General features: G+C 42.8%; 2 protein-coding genes across 7 annotated transcripts in view; one reads left to right on the top strand and one right to left on the bottom strand.

Annotated features, from left to right (window-relative positions):
• Positions 1 to 487: 487 nt before the first annotated feature.
• On the bottom strand, positions 488 to 3,598 carry zgc:172182 (coiled-coil domain-containing protein 89). The gene is made up of 5 exons (XM_057045602.1): positions 2,607 to 3,598; positions 1,961 to 2,183; positions 1,799 to 1,875; positions 1,611 to 1,710; positions 488 to 1,522 (listed from the first exon to the last, which is right to left on the bottom strand). Exons 1-5 carry the CDS (start codon positions 3,065 to 3,067, stop codon positions 1,436 to 1,438), a joined length of 948 nt encoding a protein of 315 aa, XP_056901582.1. The 5' UTR covers positions 3,068 to 3,598; the 3' UTR covers positions 488 to 1,435.
• A 1,045-nt stretch (positions 3,599 to 4,643) lies between these two features.
• Positions 4,644 to 9,741, top strand: part of lrp2a (low density lipoprotein receptor-related protein 2a) — a 38,198-nt gene continuing 33,100 nt past the window's right edge. For all 6 annotated transcript variants that reach the window (XM_057035749.1, XM_057035739.1, XM_057035720.1 and 3 more), the window contains exons 1-5: positions 4,644 to 4,906; positions 8,566 to 8,673; positions 8,763 to 8,885; positions 9,062 to 9,178; positions 9,591 to 9,701. In XM_057035749.1, the coding sequence (XP_056891729.1) occupies positions 4,840 to 4,906; positions 8,566 to 8,673; positions 8,763 to 8,885; positions 9,062 to 9,178; positions 9,591 to 9,701 (526 nt within the window). In that variant the 5' untranslated portion in view covers positions 4,644 to 4,839. The remainder of the gene's footprint in view (positions 4,907 to 8,565; positions 8,674 to 8,762; positions 8,886 to 9,061; positions 9,179 to 9,590; positions 9,702 to 9,741) is intronic.

Below are 9,741 nucleotides of genomic sequence, written 5' to 3'. Positions count from 1 at the left end.
CAGATGAATATTAGCTACTTTGATTTGTTTCTCCTCATTTTAAATTCATTGAACTTCATCTTGGAGAAACATGAGACGTATCTGGATGATAAAACTAAAGGACTAACTTTTCAGACTCTTGGAAAAAGCCCAAATGACCACTGACTGCCAGAGGTGACCTTTCAACAGACTCCTCCTGGTGTGATTTTAAGATGGACTAGTCCTGTGCAGACATGGCTGAGGATTTGTGACTATGTCTGCCATGCTCGAAACGAGGAGGCTTTGTATTACAACGCTTCAGGCAAGAAGTAATTAGGGGAGAAGTCCTGACACAAAGGAATGCTGCACTGAATGATATGCTTCTCAAAAATGAACCCACCTGCTTGCTATAAGATGAATGGTAAGCCTGGTGTTAATGCATGTTACGACAGCATTTCTGGCTTTAGGATTTGTGTGGTGAAATGTTTAATTAATGGAATAACTGCAGAAAATGCAAAGTCAAACAAGATGAATTATATAAAATGCAGTTTATTTGAAAACAAACAAACAAACATATTTTAAAATTAAATGTTTGTTTGCTAAAGGAAGGAAGCCCAGACAGTGGATACCCTAAATTAGACCATAACAACAACCTGCTTTAAGGAGTCAGCGACAGAGATGGTTTTATGCGCCTTTTCTGCCCTCTGCTGGTCAATGTGGGCATGATGGAGGCACCCCATAGTGTCCAAGCTTTGGAGGTGGTTGGAGCACCAGGATGGTGCTTGTGATGGATAAAAATCGGCTATGACAACTTCCAGAGTAACGCATCCATGAATTATAAAGCACAGTAGCGTCTCCCTCCAAAAGCAGCAAGGGCTGCAAAGGTCATCACTCAAAAGGATGATCAGCGGGGTGGGACGCAAAAGCAGATTTGTAATCCAGCACACAGGCAGGAAAAAAATGTCTAAAGGAAGAGTTTCAAAGATGGAAGAGAAGAAAAGAATCACAGGAAAGAGGTTGAAGAGAGAGTGGAGAGCTTCAGAAAGCAGCAAGGGTGAAACAAGACGCTTCCAGAGGTTCCTCCAAAGATAATCAACATCCACAAACCCTGAGGTGCTCCAGCTTCTCCTACATCCTCCTACTAACCTGTCAAATTAAGCATAATTTTTTGTATTTGTTGAAATTTGTTGTCTATCGACAACTAAAAGTGCATTTAGTAAAAGGATAACTGATAACAGGGTGGCACCTTTACATATGTTAACACTGATTTGTAAACTTTTACACACTATCTTTATAAGATGAGCTTTCTGTGTAGAACTCTCCAGGTACTCCGGCTTCATCTGTACGGCATATTGGAATGATTTGTTCTAGAAAGGTGAGATCGAATACAGTTATATTCAGCCACCACTGAGGGGACATATGTGGTGAGTGTTTTTGATTTTAAGAAAAAAATAAAGAAATCGCCCACTGCTGATGTTTAGAGGGCCAAGTGGCGAAGTGTCTTATTTAACTCTCTTTCTTGAGTGAGAAGTTTGTTGCTGTGCTCTCTGAAGGCCTCAAAATCCTGTAAAATAGTCAGTCGACTTGGTTGGCAACTTTGATGAGCTTAATTTATAAGAATGCTGTTTTAAAAGTTGCACATTGTAGCAAACCTTTTGGAAGGTGGCATATTTCACTGTGGATTCATTGAGGGCAGCCTGGAGGGACATGACTTTATCATTTACGTTCACTTCTTCTGCTTCTGTTTGGAACCTGGGGGGGGGGGGGGCGAAGTCAGTTTCATCACTTACACAGTTGCCTTCTTCCAACAGTAACAGTATTTTCTTAATGCTTGGATCACCTTTCCTCTGCTTGCATTCGGCATTCCTTCTCATATTTCCATTTTTTCCCCAGCTTTTGGATTTCTTTGTCTTTCTCCTGAGGTTTGAGATGATTTTTTTAGAGACCTGAAGCACTGAGTTGATCTGTGATGTGATAACTGTAAGAAATCAGTTCCCTTTACCTGGATCATTTGCATTCTTTCCACTGACAGATTCGAGAGTCTGCCATTGTCTTTGGTCAGATGTGTAACAGTCTCTCTCAGGTTAGCTTCTTTCACAGCGTGCTCTTCTTCCATGTTTCGGAGCTTCAGCTCCAGTTCTGGTCGGGACGAGAGCACCGTAATTACAAAGTGCTTGTATGAGGTGAATGCAGTGTAAAATAAACGTGAACCATCCACCTTTACACTTGTGAACCGCATTTCTCTGCTCATTCTGAGCGCTTTCTAAATGAGCGAGTAGCCCAGCCTCTTTTGCTTGATGCTCGTTTGCTTGTTCCTCGGCTTTGGACTGAGAATGTGCAATGTTCTCCCTTGAAATAGAAAGAAAATGTTCAATCTAAACGTAAAGAATAATCTTTACCTCTAACAAGGTTATGTGACATCCGTCATTAATCTGTCTGATTGTGAAAGTTTAAAGAAATTTTCAGGACGTGTTTACAAGGGGCCAGGGGACAGATGATTAACTTTTGGTTCCACAGGGACTTTGACCTTTGATATTCCAAAGATCAGGACAATGTAAAAAGTAATATTTAAAATCTTTGTTTCTGCGGACTGTACTGTAAGTTATCATGACTAAAATAACCGACGGCTTTATAATTAAGAAACTTACTGATATTCCTTTTCCTTATTTGTGTACTGCTCTCTCAGCTGTTCGTTTTCTTGCAACAGTTTTTGGATTATCGCTTCCTTTTCCTCTACTTTTTTCGAAAAGAGTGTTTTGTTTTCCAATTGTAGCTCCTTGTTTTCCACCTTTAACTGGACATTCTGTTTTTTGTACTCATGCATGAACAAAATAATTGCTCGGTGGTTCTTCGCCAGTTCCATGAATCTCTCCTTGCAGGTCTGTGTTCTCTTTTTCTCACTCTCTAATTCTTTCTGGGTGTATCTCAGTTGACACTCCAGGTCCACGATGGCTATCTGGAGCGACTCGTGGGGCTCATCTTCTGGCCCATGAGGGATCAGATCTGTCTGTGGATTGGTCTCGAGCTGTGGATTCTCCCCTGCATTGTCCACAGAAAGACAATGAAGCGTCTCTCCTGATGCTAGTGTGCCTGAAACACACTGATTCATTAGATTGTGGGGGGGTAGTGGGCGTCAACCAGGACACAATAAGAAACGTTTTATTGTCTTAAACTGGTAAATATGACAGCCGTAATCCTTCACAACGCTCCAATCTTGAACAATAATGCTGTTGTATTTTGTATTTCTATAGTTGGACTGTGGTATAGCAGTTTTGTAATGTTTGTATGTTGGTTTAAGGCATACTCCCCTGTCCTTTGATCCTTGAAAGATCAGTATTAACTCTTTGATATTTACACTTTTTCGATATTATTTCCCTGTCAGGCAAAGCCGTGACCAGAAATGCACCATCAGCACCATACAGTGTTTGTCGTACTGCTTCTGTCTTCTGAACCACCAGATGGTGGACCAGAATCTTTTCAAAGCTGTCTTGAGGCCATTTTCCCTGGCCTCTCCTGACTCCTCCCTTGCCTGAGTATTTGTCACATTCTCCTTGGCCTGTCGGAACCTCTCTGCTGGTTCCAGAGTCTCACAGACCAGAAAGGCTCAATAGAATCAGGGCATAAGGTCCTAAGTCCACACAAACCCCTTTAATAAGGCAGGTTATTTACTGGAACCAAGGCAAAACATTGTTTTTGACATATACGTATACTAGAATTAGTACTTATATTATGTTCTGACAATATCCTATCATATTACAAAAGAGAAAGATTAAGATTAACATGGACTGATTGATGATCCTGATGTGAAATAAGGATTTCTGCCCACAATGCCCATAGTTATATTCACACTTACCTTTCAATACAACTGGGTAAAAGTTGACCTCATTGTTGTAATTTGGTATCTGAGTGAGAGCTGCTTGTCATTGATCAATAAATGAACACAAATATACGTAATACGACCAAGCCGTTTCTTGTTCCTCTTCATCTTAATGTAGTTTTCTGACTGTCTCCATGAAGCTCCCGTCATGCCAGAAAAATAGTTCACAATCGGGTTTGCATAAAACACAACTGCCTTTTTATTCCCGCATTTCACCATAAAGCATCGTGAACAGTTTTCCAGCAGCGGCGCCCTTATTGTGCCACTAGGGGGCGATGTTGAGCTTCTAATATGACGCGGCTGAAGGTGCGAGTGACGCTTGAAAATAAGAAAGAATTTTATATTTTGCTGACATCTTATTTGGTTACATATTTGCTGAGTCGCGAACTCTGAGTGAGACGTGACTCTTCCAAAATGGCTCAGTACTGCTTAATATTTAGCAATAATAGTTTACTGGAATTTTAACTCATCATATGACAAATATCCTGTTTACTCGGTAAATATAAAACAATTATTTAAGAAATAACCGATAAAAGCGCATATTTCTCGTAGCGAACTATTTTATAAGTATAAAATTTAGCACAACCACAGGTCGGGGATGGTGGAGGGGTGGTGTGGTGAAAGTTTTCGTCTAATTTGAACCTCCATCGCCCTGTTTTCAAACTTTCCATTGATTTGCACTTTAATTCTGCCATCATTATTATCTGGCCAAGCACCCCCAGTCCCCAAGTGCAGCATAAACAAACAGCGGCGGCGGCCCGCTGCGAGTGAGGAATCACTGGCACACAGGAGGAAGCTGCATGGCATTATGCTCATTCCAGGGCCCAGGGGATTTATTTGGAGGGCTGAAGCTGGCCTGGGGGAGCGGCTGTCTCGGCCTTTGTGTCCGCCCCTTTTCATCAACCAGCGGGCCAAGAAAGACAGACTGAAGAAAGCAACAGCATCCCAGTCCGAGTCCCAACAGCTCCTCCATCTGCACAGCGGAGCTGGACGGACCAGCCACAATGTGGAGAAGAACAGTTCGACTCTTTCTCGTCTTTTTGTGTTGTGTAAGATGGTGCCAGGCTGAAGGTAAGAGTTTGATTTGCTTGTGTTTTTCTCCAACTTTTCCAGCTGAATGGCTGGCTGAGTATGTGCAGAGTGCACTTGTTGCTCTCCCGCAGGTCACTTATCCTGCAGAGGAGCCTCAGCAGAATTGCTGCTTGATTGAAATGGCTCCGAAAGGGACCGCAGAAGGGAAACACAACCGTTAGTTTATTGATAATTTCATCAAGAAAATAAACGAGGATTCAAAAATATCATTTTTTTTTAGAACTTATGTCAATGGTTTTATTTTTTAAAAAGCAATTATGTAATTTTTTTTAAAAAAAATTACAGCAAAAAGAAAAAAAAATCCACTTAGTATTAGTTTAAAGGCTGAACACAAAGCCCTCCTCACACAGATTGGGAGTTCTCTTCAGGAACTTTTGCCTGAGCTTTACTGTTGCTAGGTAACAGAAAAGAGCATGTGACTTAGAGACAATCTGTGAGGACTGAGAGCCTCTGGTACAAATCCCATTCAGTGGGGCAGATTATACACCGCGAACCACCGATTCACCGTCAGTTCCAGCCAGAGGAAGAACTCAATTGTCTGATGTAAAACCGTGGCACGTGGAATTCTCTGATACAGCCGTTAATGCCAGGCAGTCTTGTGTTTGTCATTTGCGTTTGCAACCCAGCTAGATCCTACTTCTCAAATTGTAATCTGCTTTCTTTTGCTCAACCCTTAGTATGTAAGCTCCTTAGTGTGAATCAAGCAACTAATTACACTGCAGCTGCTGCAGAATGGCATTTGGACCTCAGGGCCAGTTGGGAAGTTAAGAAAAACCATATGAAGAGTGGCGTTGTGGCCGAAGCTGACTTTTTCTGAAATATGAAATATCCTGGACCTATTTCCTCGCTGGCTAACAGACAAACAGAAAACAGAAAAGGAACAGAAAACAGAAAAGAGACTGCCGGTGTCAATAGGACAATCCAAAACTGCAGAGACCGGCCATTCGAACAACAACGGAGATACTTGGTATTTCCGTTGAATTACAACAGACACTTCGCTGCAGCTGAGAGGACACGGCGATGTTAAAGCTGCAGGAGCCGCCAGCAGACTCTAAACCGCTCACGTTGGTGCGATTAAGAGTTTGTGATACATCATGGTGAAAAAATAAATCTGAATCATCGCCACCGTCGTCCCCTAATGCAATAATATTGACAGGAGGCTATCTTTCATTATTGTACAGTTTTACAATGAGGGGCAGGACACTTTCCATAATCTGTCCTGATCCTCCACAGAAATCCTGAAGTTTGATGACTGTGTTCACTGAGGCCTTCTGTAATACATTAGCCACCCCTCAGGGGTGCAAATGGCAACAAAATGCTTATGTTGGTATTAATAACTAATGTCACGCTCTGAAGAGACTTCACACTGCTGAGCTGTCAATGATCCAATACCTTTACTGCTGTTCTAAACACATTTTGGAACATTAGTTGTTTTCCTGTGTTACTCATTGGCTAAATGGCCTCTTTAGTGCAGAGTTGGCACTTAAATAGTCCTGATGGGTTGTTTTTTTAATGTATTTTGTCATTATTATTCATATTTTATATGTTAATGTCTGGATAAACTAAAAATAAATGAGCGTCTTGGTTTGGTGGAGGCCCCTCTAGCTTAGACAGTTAAAACATCTTACACGACACTCAAACCTGCCGAGCACGTCGGCTCAGGAGTTCTGGTGAACCAGTTACACTGCAGGAGCAACAGGAGCATAGTTGGCACAAACACAGAGTAAATCTTTTCTTTCCTGCAGCTTCCTCTGTCTAGGTTGCAGACACAGAGGATGAAGTTTTGCCCCCAGTAAACAAGTGATGAGCGGAGACTCGAAGGAAAACAAGTTGTGCCGTGGCCCATCGCGTTGCAACAACAGCCGTGTTTGTGATTCCCGCTTTTGTTGAGGCGCCTACCTAAACTCGTGTTGACTATTCCTCAAATCTAAACCGCGGCTTTATTCTCCCCTCTATTTAGTCTTCTCTTTAGCCGTCACTCCCGTGTCACTGCCAAATACCCTTGGGTTTTCACTGTTTTGTGTGGAGCGGTAGGAGCCAAAGTCACTTGTTTGGCAATTGACTGCATTCTGCCGCATTGATTTCCATATGAAATAGCCCGCAGCAGCCCTGACAGCATGGACGGGCCCAGGCTGACTGCCTGGCTCCCCACTTTTCTTCATCCACTTTGGCCAACAAAACAAGAAAAGTTGAAGGTGTCTTTCAGGTGACCCCCACATGACAAGGCAGGACTGTTTCAGTGCCAGCGGACACTTGATTTGTACATTTGTCTGTTCGGAGGAGCTATTTTATTGAATGTTATCACAGGGAACCGACATTACCGTTTCTGTAATTTGGCATCTACCTCTAAACTGTGTTGTTTCAGGGGTGACACCTCCAGTTATGAGTTTGCATCCCTGCGGGCGACTCTTTTGTGCCATTGTAAATTCACAGTGGGATTTAAGGCATTTAGGGGGCTTCATTCTAATGAAAATTCCTTTACCGCTCTTCTTTGTTGGTCAATAGCAGGGCATCCTTGTATTCCTGGATGGGAAGTGTGGTGTACTTTCCTATTGTGAGTTTCTAATAAGAAACGATTTTGCCACTCAAACACAAAAACAATCACGTATAAAGCACATTAACATTAATTACCAAGCCCCTCTTTGTATAATATTGTCTAACACAGTGGGATTGGACCTTTTATACTAAAGTTATGTTAAGAAATGTCCTTTTCAGAGTTTCAGAATCTGCTCAAATCTGGAGTAATTGAGTTTCAGTTTATGTCTCAGCTTTCCCGGAGGCAGGATTGTCTGAAAAACCAGGGAGCATCAAGGTTTAACCTTAACGGTCACCCCATAGCTGCTGTGGAACAGATCCGTCTTGGACTGTGCACACCTGCGAACCTTTCCACTAGAAATGCTATCAGCAAGCACCAATATTGATGCATTTTTTTGGTTAGCAAATATAATTGCTAACATTTTCCTGACATTTACTGTATTCATATTTTTGTATTCTTTTTGATAGCAGTTTTTCTTCATGTATACTCAAAAAGCCAACCCTAAAGTGTGTAGATCTTTGGTATGCAGGACTTGTTGATAAGGAAACCCAATATTTTGGAAGGCCAGAGTTAGCACCCCAAGCATGTACCAGCAATCTGCACATCAGAGCACTCATTTTGCAAAGAATTTGAGTTGGAAATAATTCCAGTATCGCCCAGTAGCACTTTTTATTCCGCTTCAGATTAGACAGGAAGAGCTTGGGCCATAAATCAGGCTGTCAAAGAGACAATCAGAATCACACATTCCTATTTGAATGGCTCTGATGGAGTGCTCTGTCACTAAACTATGCTGCCTGAATCAATCTCTCCTGGAGAATGTCTGGGAAGGTAGAGTGGTGGTACCTTATCTCCACAGATGCCACTCAGTGAGAACATCAAACAGGCTCGGAATGAGTGCAGTGAAGGTTGTGTAACTGCTGGGGGAGATGGCTGGCACGCTTGTCTCCAAGGCTTGTCAGTGCTGTTAACAGCATGCTTAATCAATCGAAGGCATCCCTTCCCCTTTTTACTATGGTTCTCACAACTCCTAAAAGCTTTTTTATATTTAACTGTTGCTCATAGTCCCAGTATAATATATTTAGAACCTCTGTGTTGCTCATAGGATGTGAATCTGGGCAGTTCCGCTGTGGGACAGGTCGGTGTATACCAGGTGACTGGCACTGTGACGGCACGTCAGACTGCATGGACGACTCCGATGAGCACGACTGCCGTGAGTAACTGCTGGTACAAACCAACCTCACGCCTTCATCTGCTAATACAGCCAGAGGTTCTAATCCCTGCTCGCGTGTACTTCAACAGCTCAGGTAACATGTGACGACAGCCATTTTCAGTGTCTGAGCGATGGCGAGTGCATCCCCAACGTGTGGGTGTGTGACGATGAGGAGGATTGCGAGGACGGCTCGGATGAGCGGCACCACTGTTGTGAGTGCCTTTTGACACTAAAAGCAAAGACGTTACATTTTAAGATCTGTTTATGTGTTAGCCGCTGCTTTATTGAAGCACAATTCGACTTTCAATGTAAAACCTTTTAAAGCGTGCACAGGACACATGAGAAACTTTTTTAACCGCCACAAAATTACTTTCTAATCTGTCCTCAGCTGGAAGGACATGTACCAGTGATGAGTTCAGCTGTAGCAATGGAGCCTGCATCCCAGGGGAATACCAATGTGACCACGTGGAAGACTGCTCGGACGGGTCTGACGAGAGCTCCTGCCGTAAGTCGTGGTCTTCGTGGTGGTTCCCCTTTTTTGTGTCTTAGATCGTAGCCTCCTGTGGCATTTTAATCAATTTGTTGAGATTAAGAGGCTTGCTGACTGACAGAATGAGCCACAATATGCTTCTTGTTGTCAGAGGTTGATTGCAGATTCCTTGGTGGATTAGTCGAGCTGAAGTTCAGCCGCTACGCCATTATTGTGCCGACATGGTCAACTCGGCAACACACACTGTGATAATCTCACAACAGCATAAAGAATTGTGTGCTGAGTGCTTTTGTTAGGCAGCTACATGTGATTGTTGTCCCCTATCCTTCCCATTCGCCAAGGTATTCACGTTGTAACAGCTGTGAAGAACAGTTGTCAGCTTGATTTGCATGCAATACATCCCTCTAATGATGTTTCAATCTTTCAGATTACGCTGTGTGTGCACAGCTAAGGTGTGCCAATGGTGCCTGTTACAACCAAACCCAGCGATGTGACCACATCGTAGACTGTCGTGACGGCTCGGATGAGGCCAACTGCAGTAAGGAAGCGGGTCCATCACAAACATTTAGAGCAAAATG

Source organism: Takifugu flavidus, chromosome 1 (genome assembly GCF_003711565.1).
Source record: "Takifugu flavidus isolate HTHZ2018 chromosome 1, ASM371156v2, whole genome shotgun sequence".
NCBI classification, from domain to species: Eukaryota; Metazoa; Chordata; class Actinopteri; order Tetraodontiformes; family Tetraodontidae; genus Takifugu; species Takifugu flavidus.
The sequence above is the reverse complement of the archived record's forward strand: the minus strand, read 5'-3'. Positions and strand labels throughout refer to the sequence as shown.